At 47.4% G+C, this 18,718-nt stretch overlaps 2 protein-coding genes across 5 annotated transcripts in view; one reads left to right on the forward strand and one right to left on the reverse strand.

The window, feature by feature from the left end:
* Positions 1-18,718, reverse strand: part of Ndf (Nucleosome-destabilizing factor) — a 56,487-nt gene that overhangs the window by 36,073 nt on the left and 1,696 nt on the right. For both annotated transcript variants that reach the window (XM_076520205.1, XM_033478334.2), the window contains 2 exons: positions 18,427-18,618; positions 17,426-17,599 (listed from right to left, as the gene is read on the reverse strand). In XM_076520205.1, coding sequence (XP_076376320.1) covers positions 17,426-17,599; positions 18,427-18,618 — 366 coding nt within the window. The remainder of the gene's footprint in view (positions 1-17,425; positions 17,600-18,426; positions 18,619-18,718) is intronic.
* On the forward strand, positions 1,572-16,871 carry LOC117225032 (uncharacterized). Of its 3 annotated transcripts, XR_004491397.2 has the most exons (5): positions 1,572-2,624; positions 2,698-4,799; positions 5,000-5,282; positions 5,456-6,298; positions 13,247-16,871. XR_004491397.2 is itself a non-coding variant. In XM_033478332.2 (4 exons), the coding sequence occupies exons 2-4, from the start codon at positions 2,965-2,967 to the stop codon at positions 6,101-6,103; spliced, it is 2,766 nt and encodes a 921-aa protein (XP_033334223.1). In that variant the 5' UTR covers positions 1,572-2,624; positions 2,698-2,964; the 3' UTR covers positions 6,104-8,316. The 3 variants fall into 3 exon arrangements, 2 of the variants coding, with proteins under 2 accessions (XP_033334223.1, XP_033334224.1); XM_033478332.2 differs by lacking the exon at positions 13,247-16,871 and having other exon boundaries at positions 5,456-8,316; XM_033478333.2 differs by lacking the exon at positions 13,247-16,871 and having other exon boundaries at positions 1,572-2,620; positions 5,456-8,316.

Here is an 18,718-nt window from a genome sequence, read left to right on the forward strand (position 1 = left end):
CTAGAATAGATGAAACGGAATCGATTGTCCAGAAATGCAGGGCAAAATCATTTAGCTTTGTGGCAGATTATCGTACCCGGCACGGTCGCCGACAGACAGAAGGAAGCATTCTGCTATCAGCCGGGCGTCGGTTTAGTCAACAGAATTTCCTCCAGCATTCGCAGCTGTGTGCAACATTTTTTCTTTTTTTTTCGAGCGCCAGTGAATCCGCCGCGTACTTATGTACGTGCTATACACGACGCCTGGCATCTGTCCTGAATCGCGATCCGAATCCGGCACAGCTTTCTCACACCTACACGTCGGAAGATAACGCGATAACCGAACGAAACCGATAAAACGGCACGGCCCGAAAAAGAGTCAGTGCTACAGTGGCAGGCTGCATTGGACGGATAATTAGGTGCATGCAGCGATGCGGGTGTCCGCATGCATCTCACCCACGGGGGGCGGGGGGGAACGGGAGAAGAGGTCCCAGAGAACCGACGTACGACAAAAGCAGCCCGACAGGACACGGTGCAGCCGGATCCGAAGTTGTATCCTGACCAGACCGGTCGTCGGGAACACGAACGCTATTCTTTTACGGTTTCCTAATGGAATTGGAATTTTTTTTTCAGTCGAATATGAAGGAGTCGTTAGAGCAGTCCTCCATCCTTTCTAATCGGCACAGTGCTGAAAAAAGCTGACGAAACTATTCTTTCACGCTTTCCTAATGTAATTAAATTTTTAAGTTGAATTCGGTGGAAGCGAGACGGATATATCTTACGGAGCAGACATTTGCTGTTCGCAATAAATTAATATTATTATTAATTCGTTGTTCATCAGACTGGGGCAGTTTTGCGTAAAATTTTGTAAAGTGAAAAGAAACAATATAACAGCTTTCTGAAACCTGCCACGGCATCTTTAGCCATTTTATACTCGATTAACCGTTCGCGTGCACATGGCGGCTCTGAGGCGTCACTAAAAATCGATAAGCCACAATTAAAAGTCACTGTTTCATTAGGAAATATACTTCTACCGTGTGAACGTGTTCGATAAATTACCGTACGATAATAAATACGGTCTACGTCGTCTGTGTACGAAAGAAAGGAAAAATCCCTGTGGAATGCAAATGCGACAAGAGATCTGTAGAAAAATTCGTAGAAACGTGTAGAGGTTTCGAAGTTTTTGAACAGCATCGAAGGTTTCCTTAAAATTTTCATCGGAACTGCATCGAATAAAGAGCGGCCTGCCCGACGCAGCACTTTCACAGCTGAAATTTCAGATTGCGCGAGCAGCCTACTATGCACTGTTCGGAGCACTGTGCGACGGCTGTGTTCGATGGTCCGTCCGTCGGTTCCCCTCTGTCAACGGTTGAATCGAGACGGTTCTCTCTGTATCGAGGTGCAAGTAGTCAGGCAAGCGGGTAGGCAAGGCAAGGCAAGGCAAGGCAGGCCGCCGGCAGGCAAAGCAGGCAAGCCAAGCTAAACAGGCAGGCAGGCAGTCGGCAAGCAACGACGTCGTTTTGCGTCGGCGCGGCTCCCTCGATGGTCTGGGGCGATGTTGCCGAGTTTCCATGCGCCGACGAGGCGAGCGAGCCACCACGAGGAGAGGCGAGAGTCGGCCGTGCTGCGATCTCGCAGTCAGTTTTTGCCTTTGACACGCGACGGACGGCGCTGGTCGTGTCGCGATGCCCGAGTGTGTCATGTGACACGCGGAACAAGAGTAACCACTGGTCGCTGCGGCACACACACACACACACACAGACAGAGAGATAGATAGATAGTCGCACGGTTCGCGCACCGGGCGAGAGAAAGAAAGGGAGAGATAGAGAGAGATAGAAAGAGGGTGAGAGAGAGAGAGCGAGAGGGAGAGGACAATAGCCGGGAATCGAGGAAACTAAAGAGCTAAGACACGATCGACACCGAGGAGAGCAGAGGATTCGCGAAAACGCGAGCTCGTGTTGTCAGGGTGGTGTGTGCGCGCGCGAGGGTGCTTGGTTGCTTGCGTGCGGCGTGAGTGTGTGTGTGCATGTGTGTGCGTATGTGCCCCCGAGCGTGTGCTCCTTCGGCGTGCATGCGTGGCTAGCGTATGTGCGTGCGGTCTCTGTTCATTCACGCGGCAAGCCAGCGCCGCTGTGATCCGGTCTGGCCGTCGTCCTCGAAAGCCGCCCGTTTATTTGGATCTCGGTGACGGGCCACCACCATCACCGTCGTCTACTATCCCATCCGAACACCTTTTTCGGTGCTCCCGTACCGCGGTTAGTTCCATCGGAACCGCGCACAATTATGTTACCGGCTCGACGCGGCTACATCAGCAACAACACCACTGCCGCAGCCGCCATCAGCGAGACAAGCAACCTCGGTACGTTCGTCAAACACTGGGCCGGATTTTTCGCGAACGGTTAAGAAACAGACCGGACACACGGGCCCGTGAGCAGTAGCCGCGCTCTGCCCACAAGAGGGGAAGGAGGCGGAAGAGGAGGACAAGACGGCGACCATCGCGCGGTGTGTCTCTCGCCATTGTCCGCGGTCGAGAGACACGCACACGCTCGCAAACAGACACACGTACACACACATACAGGCACATACACACAGAGAGAGTGAGAGAGAGACGCTGTGTCGGCGCCTCGCGGCTTTGATCCTCGGTAGGTAGGTAGCAACCAAGGCAAAAGAGGACTAGGTTTCTTGTTCCTTTTGGAAAATCGATCGATCTGTTTTGTAGAGCCACGGTTTCCCGATGGTAACCACGTGGTATAGGACTCTGGAAGATACGTAACACCTGCGTGTACGAGTGAAAGTGCAACAGGACTAGAGAAGAGTTGCCAACGAGAAGGAGAAGAAGAAGTAGAAGAAAAAGAAGAAGAAGAAAAAGAGGTCACCGGGAAGAAAAGAGAATCGTCGGTCTAGGGATCTCTCGAGGATCACAGTGATCAGGACATGGGAGTTGTTGATTGTATGCGTGAAAATCGTCACGTAACAGCTCATAGGGATGAGGGAGCGGGTTTCGGCGTGGGATCCGTGGTGGTGGTCAATGATCGTTCTGCTGACAACGGTACAGGTCGCGGGCACGCAAGATCATCTACGTCTTCTTCAGCAGCAGCAGGAACAACAGCATCGTCCGCCGGAATCGACGACGTCCCCGTCGCGTCCTGCACAATGTGCGACGGGTTGCGAGTGCGTGGACGACGGCAGCAGCTTGTTATGCACGGATCGAAGCTTCCTCGGGCTAGGGCTGCCGGGCCAGGCCGTGAACGTCGCGCTGCGAAACGTCCGTGCCGCAGTCATACCGGTGGTGGCTCTCGAATCTTCGACACGGCTGAAGAGCCTGGTCTGGATATCGAGCGGGATCGAGCGGCTCGAGCCGGGCGTGTTTCGCGCGGCAACGTCCCTCGAGCTGCTGAACCTAGGTGACAATAGGCTGGCGGAACTGCCGTCGGACGTCTTCCATCCGTTGCGCCAACTTCAGTACCTGAATCTCACCGGCAACCGGCTGACCGTGATATCTCGGGCGCTGTTCCAGAATCTGGAGAGCCTCGAGGTGATCGGTCTGTCACGTAATCGTCTGCCGGTGCTTCCGTTTCAAACGTTTGGCCAGTCGAAGGGGCTGGCGCGGCTGGACCTGTCCAGAAATCTGTTGGTCTCCCTGCCGGATCACACGTTCAGGCCCAATATACGGCTCAAGGAGCTGAACCTGTCCGGCAACAGGCTCACCAAGCTCCCGCCCCGTTTGTTCTCCGGCCTGACGCAGCTCAAGATACTGGAGCTGGCGAACAACGAGATAGAAACGATACCGCGCGGCCTATTCGCCGATCTCGCGTCGCTGCAACGGCTGGACCTAGCCGGGAATCCGATCGTTCGCCTGTCCGGCGCGACGTTTCACAGTCTAACGAACCTGCGATGGCTCAGCCTCAAGTATCTACCGATCACTGTGCTTCCAGAGAACGTGTGGCGGCCGGTCCGGAAGCTGCGCACCTTGCTGCTGTCCGGCGCGAAACTCGAGATCCTCCGGAACGACGACCTGAAGGGCTTGGACGAGCTGGAGTCGCTGGAGATCAGCGGCAGCCCGCTGCGAGAGATCTCGAGGCGGGCCCTGGATCGCACGCCGGCGCTACGGAAGATCGATCTGCGTGACAGCAATCTGACCTTTCTTCCGGCGAACGTCGCGCAGCTCGCCGCTCTGACCGAGTTGCAGCTGCACGGCAACCCGTGGGCCTGCGACTGCCGCATGTTCTGGTTCGTGAAATGGGCCGAGAGCAAGGAACACCTGCGGACCGCGTTCCGCAGCGGTTTCCGTTGCGGCGACGACGAGATCGACGTCGCCGGCGATATCTTTGACACGCTTCGTTACTTGAACTGCACGGCGCCGGTGCTGGCGTACAAGACGCCCGCTCAGCAGCACCTATTGTTGCACCCGGTGCTGCTCGAGTGCGAGTTCAACGGCAATCCCACGCCGTCCCTAACGTGGGTCACGCCGAAGCTCCAGGTACTGCACTGGAATCCAGATCCAGCTTTCCCAGACGCTTTTGTCGAACATTCTCCCGTGCACTGCTGGGAACAAAGCCTGCCGTTCGTTGACGATGGTCGCGTTCGCATCCTCGAGAATGGATCTTTGTACATCACGACCTTGCTAAGGAAGGATGTTGGACAATACAAGTGTTTCGCAGTCAATCCGATCGCCAATGCGACCACCTATGTTAGTTTGCAGATGAATCCGATTACGTTAGACAAAATCAAGATCCTCAGCATCCTGGTCGGCGCCGCGTGCGCCACGATCTTTCTTCTTTTAACGCTTCTGGTGCAGCTGCTGCGCTACATTCTCGTCAGGTGAGAGCGCTTGCTTGCTTCTTTCATCCATCCATCCATCTGTTTGTTTCTCTATCCGTCTCGCTTCTTCCGCCGTACTTGACACTGTGACCGACGCGTCCGCGTTTTATCCGTCGTTCTCCTCCTTTGTCGTTGATTTCGCAATCGGCGTTCGTTGCGAATATCGGCCGATGAATCGACTCTTCCTCTCCTCGTTGCAGGTGCGGCTGCCTGAAGTGGTGTTCCTGCTGCAGGCGAGTCGGCGCCACGCCCAGGGCTAAGCAAATCTACCAGATGCTGGACAGCATCGAGCAGTACAAGAGCCAACAGCTGGAGAAGCTGCGCGAGAATTACACGCAGCAAGTGCACCGGATCAAGGAGAACTGCGCGCAGCAGGTCGAGTGGATACGCGACAACTACGAAGGTCAGATGAGGCATATCAGGGACATAAGGGACTACGGGACGAGCCACCTCACGGCGCTCAGAGATCAGTATTACGATCAGGTAAACCGTTAACAATTAGATCATACGTCCTAGCAAGATCTCCTAAATCCAACCCGGAAGACCAATCAACCCCCCCGTTCAAAGACAAAAAGACTACACACACACGCACACGCGCGCACGACCACCTCCGAAGAACGTCTCAAGAAACGTTGTACTTTCTATCCTCGCAACAGGTGAGAAAAGCGCGGGACTACTCGACCAGCCAGCTGAACTGGGTGCGAGAGAACTACGTCTTCCAACGCAACAAGATCCGAAAGTTCAGCGCGCACCAGGTGCTCAGGCTGCGCGAGAGCTACAAGTACCAGCAACAGACGTTGAACAAGGTCCTGGAGAACCTGCCGAGCTTCTACTTCGACAACTGTCGCAGCGGCAGCTGCGGCAAGAGCGACTCGATGGTGTTCGACGGTAAGGAGGACACCTCGTCGGTCCGGGTGGACGCGTACTTCAAGGCGAAGATCATCGACCTGACGAACGCCGCCAGCCTGGAGGACGTAAACAGCGAGTACTACACGCCGACCGAGCTGTCCTCGGTGAGCCCGCACGGCTGCGGCAACATCCTCGAGGGGATTCACATCAACTACATCGAGGACAGCAGGCCGCCGCCTCCGCTTCTGCTGAACGGCATGGCGCCGCATCAGCTGATGCTGCACAGCATCGAGGAGAACGGCAGCACGTTGTCGGTCTACAGGGACGCGGACCAGATCAAGCCGGTGTTCCGGGGTCTCAGCACCGACCTGCTGCCCAAAGAGCCGGCTGAGACCTTGGACCTGCTGGCGCCGAGCACCAGCATGCCGGACCTACCGCGCGAGACCAAGCTCTAGGTCCCTTCTAGAGCCACTTCTAGACGACGCGACGGGTGTGTGTGTGTGCTTTTCGAGGGTACTAACAGAGAGAGAGACGGACTAGAGAAAGAGAGACTGTTTCGCGAAACGATCGTGGATCTTGGATCCGTACTGCCACGTTGGATCACAATGCGAGACAGTACACACGCATACACAGAAGTGCCTCTACACCCGGTAAGTGTGGACGTATACGCGACCCGAAAAGTGTGTGTGTGAGAGAGAGAGAGGGAGAGAGAGAGAGAGAGAGAGAGTGAGATATCGGCGGTACCGTTATCAGATCGGAGGAGAGTGAAAACCACTGACGACGACGCTGCTTCTCGTGACCTTGCGCTCGCGCGCGCGTCTCGAGGACACGATCCAGACAAAAAAAAAATTCGCGGACAGCTTCCAAGGACTCTTCCGTGATACATGACCGACCGACCGACCTCTACCGACCTTGCAACCTGTCCGCCTTACCGATTCTTAGTCGAATTCTATCGCGTGTCCGCCAACAAGAAAGATCCAAAAAAGTGATCGACACGGTTTCCACCGACGAGAAACTGGGAGGGTGAGCTAGACAGAGAATGTTTGCGTGAGAAAGAGAGAGAGAGAGAGACGCGAGAGGATGTAGCGTTACTGCCAAATAACGAGAGCCAACGTCGCCGAAGTGAATCAGACTCGCGAGGCTCGAACCGGCAGCGAGATTGTCTAGTTGTCAATTTTTCAAGGACGCGAGACGGCCACGGCTCCGATTATTGTCCTCCTGTAAAACAAAAATCGAGCGAGCGCGACATCCGAGCGAAAGACTGACCACCCCGGCGATCCACACGACGTCGACGATTTACACAACCGACTGATCGAATACATACACACCTGAAACACCTTCTTGGAAACCGACCGACCGACCGTGTACAACGTCCCGTCGTTTCCGTTTTCGAATTTCTGCGCTTTCCTTCGCTCTCGCCCATCGAACACGCATATACGCGATATCGACGTAGCCCGGGCAGCCTCGACACACGCTTTTTTCAAACCTGTTTCCTGTCTAGCAAAAGAGAAAAATGGAACTTGTTCGAACGATAGAAATATATATATATATATAATTATTTACAAAATGAAAAAACAAAAGGAACAAAAAAAAACAGACAAAGAAAACACTACTCGTGGAACCGTCATTCTGCGGAGGAGCACGTACTTAAATATCCAACGATCTAGCGACTATAGAGAGAATCTCGGCTGTTTCCGATCCCGACGGGGATCCCGCGAGAATCCGTTAGAGCGCTTTGTCGAACGGTAGAGAGACCGTTCGTAGAAAATTTTCGCGAAGAGAGTAGACCGCTAGACGCGAAGTGAAGAGGAGGCTCGGACGGGATGATTGGCGGATGAGCCACCCATTCGCTGGCGTTAAATAGAAGAATATTCTAATCGCGGTAATCGTCGTCGCGAAGGTACGATAATGACTCCGCAATTTATCGTTTAGATAGCCTAAGCCATCGAGCGCGCGGACGATTTCTTTTCCCCCACCTATTTGCGTGCGTGCGTGCGTTCGTTCGTACCCGCCGCTGTTACAATAACCGCTGGACGAGCAGGAAGAAGAGTCGCATGGAAAAGTCGTGAGGTGAAAACCGAGTGCACAGGATTTTCCGGCGGATTCCTTCGAGGCCGGGAAAAAGAAAAAGGACGAGCGAGAGAGAGAGAGAGAGAGAGAAGTCTACCGCGCGTTCCCGTTAGAAACAGAAACGAACTAGAGCAACGCCGCCGCCGCGGCCGTTCGCCGCGTTTGCTCCGCTTCGCGCGTTTCGTTCCGGCCGACGATAGCTTAACTCGCTCAGATAATCTTTAAACTTTCATCCGGCAGGGAGAGGAGAGAACTCGGCCCGTTCGTTTTGCATTATCTGCGCCGACCTGGCGGCGCTTTATCTCTCTGTGATTAAAACCAGGCGGAAAATAAAATACGCGGAGCTACACCGCGAGAACTCCGCCGTCGTCTATACATATACGCGCATGTTACGTGTATATTAAAATACGACACGCACGTATACATGCAATGACGGATACGCGCGCGTGGAACACCGATATCATCGTACACGTGTGCACACGACGCTCAGGTGTCGCCGCGCGGATTCCCGACGAATTATTTTTCGACTTGCGAGCGGTTATTCATCATTGTAATCGCGTGCGATGGGAACGCTAAATACAGTATAAACATCAACCAATCTTATGTAATTGTCTCTACTGTCCGCGTACCGGCTCCATTTTTCTTTGGTCGCGCGGGTCCGGATCTTTGGACTGTTTTCCCAGCTGCGCGGAGCTTCTCGGTTATTTTTCTCTTATCGAGAAGTCGCGGCTTTACTTAACTTTCGGACTTTAATCCCTTGCCCTATGATTTCCTTTCCGAGCGACTCACTGTCGTTTACAATCGCTTGGCCAAAGATTTACGTTCGTTGTGCGCCGAGTCGTTTTATCCGGGGATCGAATACGCGTGACGAAGAGATGCAATTTTATTTTATGAGAGACCAACTCGTGTTGCTTCATAAGCATCGATCGAGATTGAATTTAATTGGACCCCCCACCTCCGTCACTTTTTTTTTATCGTACGTAGACTGCGGATTTTTATGCAAAATAAAGACATCAACTGCGAGAAATAGACTACTGAATAGAAAGTTCATTTTGATTTTTTTGAATAAGTCTATTAAATTGAAAAAATAATACAATGACATTTTTCAATTCTCTTCATCTATCTACTGTTTTAAATTGAAGCTACACACTCTTGCCAATTACTGCATAAAATACACAAGTCTGATCGTGTAAGCTATGCTCGAATTTCAAAAAATGTATTCCATCATTTCCTATTAAATGAGTCGTTATATTTTCAACAATTTTCGAACGAAGAACGCAAGCTCGGTTATTTTCACCAATTTTCTCGCAGTAAAAGAAACTGATCGTACGTTTCATAAATCCTGTCAGAGATATTACAAGGCAAGAGGTGTTGATCGTCAAACATTTTCCCGGCCCGGTTAATTGAATTTTCGAATTGCCGCGGAAGAAATCCGCGGACGCGGCGCAAGTTTCTTTGCACGTTCGATTAACAGGCTTTTTGCCACCTACCGATCGGCATCCGGGCAGGAAGATGAGAAAACGAAGAGAAAGATCGAATTGCTCGGGGTGTCTGTCCGGGGATACCGTCTCGGAGCGATCGCGAACAACCGAGTCTCTGCATCCGGGTCGAAGAAAAACGGCGTCTATTATTATGTTAGCTTCGCAAATGATTTCCCCCGTATCCTCGACGGCCCATAAAGCAACCGCTGCGTGCCCCCGCGGCTTCCGCGAAGAATCGCGGATCTAATTACGTTTCCCGATCCGTGGAACTTCGAATTCGAGGCAACGGCGCGCTCAGCACGTTGCGTAGCGCGCGGCAGTTTCCGATTTTCTTCTCGCTCCTGTTCCTATTTTCCCTCCTTTCCCTGTCCCGTTCTTCTCTTCTTCCCTGTCCCCCCCGGACGAAACGCGACGTCGAGGCGAGGGAGAACTGCTAAAGCTCCGCTCACACCTGTGGAATCCTCCCACGACTGCGAAGTTTCGAATTTCCGAGCATCGATTTCCCTTCGAGTTCTGCGTTCCACGAATCTCTCTTGGACGACACCGCGAGCTGCGTCCACACCGAGATCCGCAGATTTCGATCTGGTTGACCACGAATCTAGTTATCTACGAATCCAGTTGCCTATGGATTTTATTTAGCACCGCGAGTTACCGCGTTCACCCAGAAGCAGGAAACAGAATAATCTGTCCCGCGATCGTTTTATAGTGCTTCGATGTGTTCCTGTAAACGTTGTTTGGAAAGTACACCCGGCAAGGAACTTGATCGAAAAAGTTACGTTCAATTTTAGAAAATGCATCGGCTTTGGGAAATTGAAGCGTCGATGCACGTCGCGTTGCCAAGGCTCGCTCAGCTGCATCGAGATTAACTGTTCAGATGAGAACCCGGAACGATGTTTAACGATTTCCTCCTTATTTTTTACGCGCCGCTTCGAATATCGAGCAAATCGACGTGCAACGAAGAATAGTTTTCCTTTCCACAACAATTTTATGTTTCGTATAACGAGCTGACTAGACTTCTCTAAAAAATATATATATATAATTACCAACTTTTAGATTCGAGTACGAATGTTATTTCTGAAATATATTCGCTGTTTTAATTGTTCTAAGCATAGTCGATAATAGTACTACCAACAATGTTGTATGTGGACTTACTTAGTTCGAGAGAATCCTAAAAATCTGATCGGTAATTTTGTCGCGAAAATAAAATCGGGGGTACAGAAATTAATTTGGTAGTACGATGGAACTGTATCGATGACTCTGATAGGGTAAATTGTTCATCAAAATAAGATGAGAAATGGAGAAATTCGTGTTATCGCAGAGCTCGATCGGTGTCTTATTTTTTATAAAAATAAAACGAATGCAGAGATTCAAATTCGTAAAATAGTAAAAATAAAACGAGAAATTCCAGAGATTCAGATTCGAATTAACGCATTCTACTCGATCAGTGTCTTATTTTCAATAAAACAAAAACGAACGCAGTAATTCAAATGTGTAAAGTAGTAAAAATAAAACGAGAAATTGCAGAGATTCAAATTCATGTTAACGCAGAGCTCGATCGGTGTCTTATTTTTTATAAAAATAAAACGTATGCAGAAATTCAAATTCGTAAAATAGTAAAAATAAAACGAGAAATTGGAGAGATTCAGACTCGAATTAACGCATTCTACCCGATCGCTGTCTTATTTTCGATAAAACTAAAACTAAAATTCGTAAAATAGTAAAAATAAAACGAGAAATTCCAGAGATTCAAATTCGTGATAACGCAGAGCTCGCTCGGTGTCTTATTTTCGATAAAAATAAGACGAATGCAGAGATTCAAATTCGTAAAATAAAATGAGAAATCGCGGACATTCAAATTCAGATTAACGCGATGTTCTACAACGGTGGCTTTACGATTCTGTTCTATTCGGAATCTAAGGAAGGATCGTTGCCCCCTTATCGAAGCTTGATCGCAGGCTGAATCGCCAGTGTGCACGCAGTTTAACGCGTGTAGCGTCGTTGACGTTATTTTTGGATCGCTTCGGCGACTTCGGAGAGATAAAGTTTTATCATCCCTCGAAACTCGGAATGAGGCGTTACGCGCCGCGGAAACACGGGCAAGTCGCGCGTCGAAGAAACCACATCACCGGGGTCGTGTTTTAGACAAGTTTTCCGATCCGAAGGTCGAGCGCACTGATCGATGGCGGTATAGATCCCAGCGACAGATAGAAGAAGGAATAGCGCCGAAGGCGAGTTGAGAATCGATTCGAACGCTTTTATGTATACTCGGAGGTGAAGATAGGAGGCGGGCGACCTAGCGAGATCTTAAAGAGAGATCGATGGGGCCTGTGTGAACAAATATGGCGACAGTTGGGACCTGATCGCGTTCGTTCGCCTCGAACCAGTTTCAAAAACTAAGCTCCCAGTCTGAAACAGCGAAACAGTTTCTTTCCAAGGTTCCGTTAGAAAGCTCGTTACGCAATTGTCATTCTCAAGAACGATGATACGGAGAGATAAGCCGCGCGATCGTAAAGAAATGTTCGCTGTCGAAGCAACTTCGAGAACGCATCGTCGAAGACCAGCTTGCTGCAGGAAGACTGGAAACGGCAGAGGCCGCTCCTTTTACGATCCCGAAGCGTTCGCTTGTCTCGCCACGTCGATATTCCCGGGAATAACGCCAGTGCAAGGTAGCTGATCCCGTGGGGCCACGAAGCGAAGTTTGAATCTCTTTCGCGCGGTCGCCGATCGAATCGAATTAAAGAAGCCAAAATGATTTTTCACCGCTGCGTTCGCCGTCGCGTCGCCTATCGTCAGGATCGGCGAGAGCCAACTCGCGGGCGCCGTAAACAAAGGTTTGGGTGAAGAAATGTTATCGCGGCGACAGAAGCCGAGGGACCTAGCCGCCTACCGCTATGTAAAGCAGCCTATTCTTAAAACGCTGAAGCGGATGCTACGCTAGCCCGAGCCGGCGAAAGAAACTCCTTTCTTTTTTTTTATAATAGTATTGCATTCGCTAGAGCTCGCCCTGTCGTTAATACCAAGTATACGCCTCGCGAACTTGTACGCGCGCAAGGTCGACGGTTTAATTTATGATAACTCGCCGTTGAGACGAGGCGGCGGTTTCGTTCTGCACAAGCTACCGGCAATCGATAGTTCGAAACGCCTCTGCGATGCCTAGATTCTGACTGCGGCTATTCTTGAGTAGTCCGTTGGATCGATGTTTCAATTCGAAATTTGACGCGGTCGAGTTATGGCAATCGTTTCGGAGACGCTAAAGCTCGGAGAGAGGCTTGGATTTATGTAATCGATCGGAGACGAAAACAGCGACTTTTTGCTTCCTTAGTTGTTCCGTTTCAATCGTATCGGTTCGCCACGCGATCGTAATTCGCGATACGTGCTTGCGGAGGCATCGAGAATGCTTAAAAAAGTAAAAGAAAAGAACGCGTTCCCGCGCTCGACGGTTTTCCTCAAATTTCACTGACGCAGGAGTCGATGCCGGGTAAAAACCGCGAGACCCTCGCTCAAATGACACAGTGGCTCTCAAAATGTCAAAAGGATGTACATGCATTTTTTTTTTTTTAATCCCTTGCATCGTAACAACGAGTCGGACTCGTGACTTTTTTATCTGTGATCCGCTAAATGCGAATGTTACTACGTTTCTTCTAAATCGAAAGGAAAATTGTGATTCGTCTGTAAGCGGTAGACTGTGGATTTTATGCGTTTATGGCAAAATTGAGGATATGAAAATTATGAGGACGTAAGAAGAATTTAATAATGCTGTTACAGTATTTTGAACTTGACGAGACTATTGAAGGAAACAATGTATTTTTATTTGATGATTTCTGCTTTTTACGATCGTCTTGGAAAACGTTGATATCGCATAAAGATCCGCGGTTTTGTTAGCAGAATCTAGGAACATAAATCGATGAAAGTATACGAGAAACAAAAAGAAACGAAGAAGCGCTAATCGGCGCAATTGTGAAAGAAATTGTAGTGCAAGGGATTAAGAATCATCGCCGGGAACAACTGCTCCTTGTTGTAATATCAATTTTTCTTACATCGTTTCAGAGAGCGAGACGCGTCGATTTCTTAGGCGAACCTGGGAGCGGCATTCCGATGCATTTGCAAAATTCGAAAGATTAAGAACCACTGCATCATCGATCGATAATAAACGGCATCCGGAGCGAAACCCGACGACGCTTAGAAAAACCTGCGGGAGACGCGGCTTGGGTCCATTTTGACCGGATACGTAATCTGGATCAAACAGCCGGTTTAAATTGTTCGCTACTTGTCAAGAATATGCGAGAGAGAAACTTAGCGGTGTGTAAGAATTTGGATAAGTCTACCGATGGCTGCCACAAAACCGTCGAAAGCGTCCGTCTAGCGATGGTTAATTAGGCTTCGGAAGGTCGGCCGACCGGAATCATGCCAAACGACGGATTAGCCCATAGTTTCCCAACTTGTCTGGCTCGTGACAACCCTATCGGTATTTTGTTTCATCGACGCCGCCGTTCCGATGCGTCGAATCAGTCCTCGAAATCTCGAATACCGTAATTATTTCATTTTAATCCTCGAACGAGCGGCTTATCAATTACGAACACACGCGAAGACCGAACGCGAGACAAATAAAACTGATGTCATAAAGATCACGATCCACTTAAATAGAATACAGAGTACACCAATGTCTATTCGATGAAACGAAGGAATTGTTCGTTGAATAAAAAACATGAAAGTTCTTAAAAGGAATCTAGTTATCGTCCTCGGCTGAAAGTCCAGCACTATAATTGTAAAAACCTCGCATTGCCACATAAATTGCCACTTATAAAAGGAATAATAAATGCGTAAAATTTGATATAGTAAACTGATTGAGAGAACTCATTGAAATCGTTCAAGAAAGAAATTTTTACCTGGCCAGGGTTCGTCGCAATTCATAAAGAAAAGGTCTATTTTGCACGAAGGGTCGAAATGACCCCTACCCCCGTCCGTTCAAAATTCGAGTCTAATTGAAAATAAACGATAATTGCCGAAAATTCTGACGACCTCCTAGACCCTTGTTAGGAAACTATAGGCTATCTGGAAGCGTTCGTTCACCGATAATCCTGTCTAATGGTTGCTCGAAATGATCCTCGAATCGGACCGCGCGATTAATCGTTACCGTTAAACGGTCGTTACCGCTGTTAGGTAAATGAGTTAGCCGGCGACAGACGTACTTTATCAGCTCGCCAGGAGTTGGCAGCGAGCTGAAATACCGCGCGCAGTTCGTCAGAAAGACGAACCCTGATGTGCTCGCGCGCGCTATCGAGAGCCAGTGCACTATATTTTGTTACGTTAGAATACTACTACTCGAGCCGCATAACAATTTTTGTCGGTGATCTGAAGTTCCTCTATGCGATAAGCACCGATTAGTCGCGGCGCTTCGAATGCTTTCCGTAGTCACTACTTCTCCGAGAGTCCCACGAGCCCCCATGTGGACCCCATAGGGCCCCGGACGCGACGGACTCGAACCGCTCATTCCGCGAACGCGTCACAGGCGTTCTACGGAACTCCTGTTTTTAGTTAATTAATATACATCGAATTGACGGAGAAGTCTCAAGAGTTTCGAGTTCCTCGACATTAGAATTTCTGGGCCGACAAGATGGCGGCCGCCGAACTTTTCGCGCCTGTCGAGATTATGGGAATGCTTTTGTGAGAAATTAGTTGCGATAATTAATTAAAATCTCGCGGAATATGAATATAGCCTCGTTATTTTTGTCATTTTTTTTTTTTTTGTTAGAGCAGATACAATGAACAAAACTTTCGCGAATTAAATGAATCATGTTTATATTTTATAAAATGAAATTTCGGATATTTTTTAATCAATAACTAATGCAAAATAGTGCAGTTACGGGGGTCCGTGGGGTCTACTGTTGACCAGGATCAGAAATTCTACGTGGCACAGTAAAATGGCGAAAGATCGCTCGTTAAAATGGCGTATTCAATTATACAGCGGCAATATTTGAAAACGGAGGTCGCGATTAACAATTGTAAAAGCTGAGAAACTTTTCCGACAATTCAATTCCATTGTAAAGTATTCGCGTTGGTCTAGAGGACCCACTGTTTCGGGCCTGTTTCGGACGGCTCAAATGAGAGTTTCAGAATGCAGTCGCTCGCGTATCTGTATGAGCCGCATGAAATGGAGGAAAGTTCGCGTTCAACCTGTTAATCGACGAATTTTTGTTCGAACCAGTCCCTTGCGAGATAAGTGTCATTAAATCCGAGGGAAGAGAACGCAATGAAAAGTCACCGACGAGTTAACTCGTCCTGCTCGATTAACAGGCTGAGCCGCCAGATCCTATCAACAATCGCGTCTCTACCAGAGAACTAATCGCTGTGATGTTCGCATGTCAGCAGCTCAGACAAATGATTCAAGTCGAAACAATTGCAACAACAAAATCCAAGTGTTCAAAATGATGTTTATCTAACTGTGGAGTGGTTCGGTGCTGGTTTCAATCGTTCACCCCGTAGAACTTCGCGGAACTTTTTAATGAAAAAGCATGAACCCTTCGTCGACCTGTTCATTCGATCATGCTGTATTGCATTTAACGATGTGTATTTATTAACGGACAAAAAAATCCTGTATCGATTTAGCGAGTCAAAAAAACTTCGAACGTAGAACGGAATCGATTGTACAGATCTCCCCCGTAACTGAATAATTGCAGTTTAACAATATCTGTAGATACTGACACGGCGAACAAAGGCTAAATGTACGCTAGGATAAATAAAATTGTTAGACCCGGCTTTTGAGAAAACCGCTTCATTGTATCCCAGTGGCTTGTTCAAGCTCTTCCGCGAGCGACTGTATATACAGGGTGATTAATTATCGATGATGCGTCTCGCGGGGATAATTCCTCGTTTTCGAAAACGAGTCAAAAGAGTCGAAGCTAAAATCTTCAGTAACGGGTCTCCTGTATTCGAGAGGCTGCCATCCGCCGAAAAAAAGAAACGAAGAAATCATGCGCAACCATCTGGCGCGTTGCTATAATCTGATTCGATGCTTGCGAGTCAAAAGGAATATTCAAATTAGATTTTCTCGAAACAGAGCCAAGCGCGAGCAAACTTCCTATTTCTTTGGAGAATCATCCCTGTCGGTCGTATCACCAATAATGGCCCGTCGTCGTGTATAGGGTGGGTCAAAAGTAGAGTCGCATAATTACACGGAAAAGAACTTGTTTTCGAACCACGGTTCAATTTATAGGGAATTGAAATGCTAAAAGAACAAAAAGTAGGGCGCTAACTTCTGGCCCATCCTGCACGATTTTATTTTTGTAGAAGCAATGTCCCCGTTATGGTAAATTCGAGCGTCCTCTCTGTACGCGCAAGCGATCTTTCTATTTCTGTTCCTCTATCGGGAGGTGGAAAATCATGGACACACACGATCGACATGTAGATCACGGATTTTCTGCAGTAGAACCCCCCGAAACTCCGAAACAGATCCGTATCTGCGAGCGCGCAAGACGTTCACAGGGCAAAGTCGTTGAATGATTTTACAATTCAAATGGCAGCGCACGGCCCTGCCGCAGGACCTTTCAGATCTTTCAAACCTTCCACCCTCCACCCCCCTCCCAAGCCCCTCGATCAATTATGATTTCCGACAGAGACATTTGAATACATGCTCAATTTACAGGACAAATTAATAAACGGGTTTCTTTAACAATCTGTATTTCATTCGTCCCACCCTTCCATAGTCATATTCGGAGGAATTGTTTAAAAAACGGAGCAAGAAATTGCCGCGGATCATTAACGTCGTTTAACGAGGGGACGAAACGCGTTGATGAAGAAACGAAACGCGGCCGTGCTGCTGCACTTGCTGACGGAGCAACGGCAAGATGATAATGAAGCTAGTTGCGCCACCTTCGTGTAAAAGATTTTACACTCGTGTTTCCATTTTTATTTCATTTTTATATCCATAATCAGTGATCGGTAAATTATCGAGAAATTGAGTAAAGCGTAACTGACACGGATAGATTAAATAATTTGTTATTCTTTCTTCTTTTTTTTCAATTATTCGGATGTAGACTGTAACTATGTCAGAGGAGAATAATATGGCAACCAAATGATGTTACTGGCATGTGATAGTATAAATCTTGTCTCCTGAGTAAAATATGAATGGACGACAGTGTTCTCTATGATACACTATTCGCATATTGCAGTCGCATACAATTATTATTAATCGTTGTATTAAGTAATAAACAAAAGTGTCGTACATACCTTCTCTTGCGTCCGATTCCACACAATTACGCTGTGCCCACTGTTGATCAGGTTTTTTACGATGCCGCTACCCATGATACCCAAACCAAGGAACCCAAATTTCAAGGTCGACGGAAGGATGTTTTTCTCTTTAAGGGTTTGCGACAACGTTTCCACATCTAAAGGCGGTGTCACCTGCCGTGCAAGGTTGCAAGATATTAACAATACATTCTCTGAAAAATCTGACCGATTTTGTTTTAAATTTGATCAATCATGAATTAAGAAACACGCGACATTAACAGCAATGAAATAAAATGTACGTGAAAAAAATAAAAGAACGATCGTATGTTTTGTGTACGTTATACAACACAGAAAAAGATGCAATTTCTTTTAATAGGATAGGAACTTTATAATTGTGTACCTTTCATATTATTTTTATGGAAGAGTCTCAAAAATTAAGTATTCAATATATTAATCGTACATAGAAATAAGATCAACATGTATGAACGAATATTTGCAATAGAAATTTAATACTCTTAAACTGTATTAATTGTAAAAAAAAATTGTGTGAAATTAATTCCATTCCACATATTTTTTTATAATGAAATTAATTGAATTTAATTTATGTAATTTTTGTAAACAACCAAGTGGAATGTTTGGACGTATATTTCCACAAATACTAAAGGGCATGATAAATATTTTATTCAGTCAATCATATCCATAAGATCTGTAGCTATGTTCATGCATATGATACCAATCAGAACATACTCCAAGTTGAGATAAAAAAAATGTAATATTAGAAAAGATATCTACTAAGTAATCTCCTATTTATTTGATGATTCAAGACAAATGTTCAAAAGAATTTTATTCATAAACAAACGTTGTAATAGGAATCAAGTTAACTCTGGGCAGAAAAAAAACGACAATAACAAAAAATATTTTGTAGCTGGTAATTTAAACGGTGTTACTTTATTTTTTACATTACGAATAGAAAATAATAATAATATGTAAAATGTACTTACAGGTCTGGCAATATTTGCAGGCCTATTAAGGAGTGTTGATCCTGATTTTCTAAGTGATGTTGAATGGTTCATTGCAGGACTGATGCTGCCTACTCTATTACTGTTACTTGTATTCGATTCTCTACGCTGCTTTTTAGCTGGACGGCGAGCATCACTTGTACTGGTGTCCAGTCTTTTTGTTTTTGGTGTTTCCTGAATCAACAATTTCATATTTATTTTGTATTATATACGAAGGTATGTACAATTGAGCTGGTTTTCTAATGTAAACAACAATGATAACAAATTGTGATTT

This window comes from Megalopta genalis, chromosome 3 (assembly GCF_051020955.1).
Source record: "Megalopta genalis isolate 19385.01 chromosome 3, iyMegGena1_principal, whole genome shotgun sequence".
NCBI classification, from domain to species: domain Eukaryota; kingdom Metazoa; phylum Arthropoda; class Insecta; order Hymenoptera; family Halictidae; genus Megalopta; species Megalopta genalis.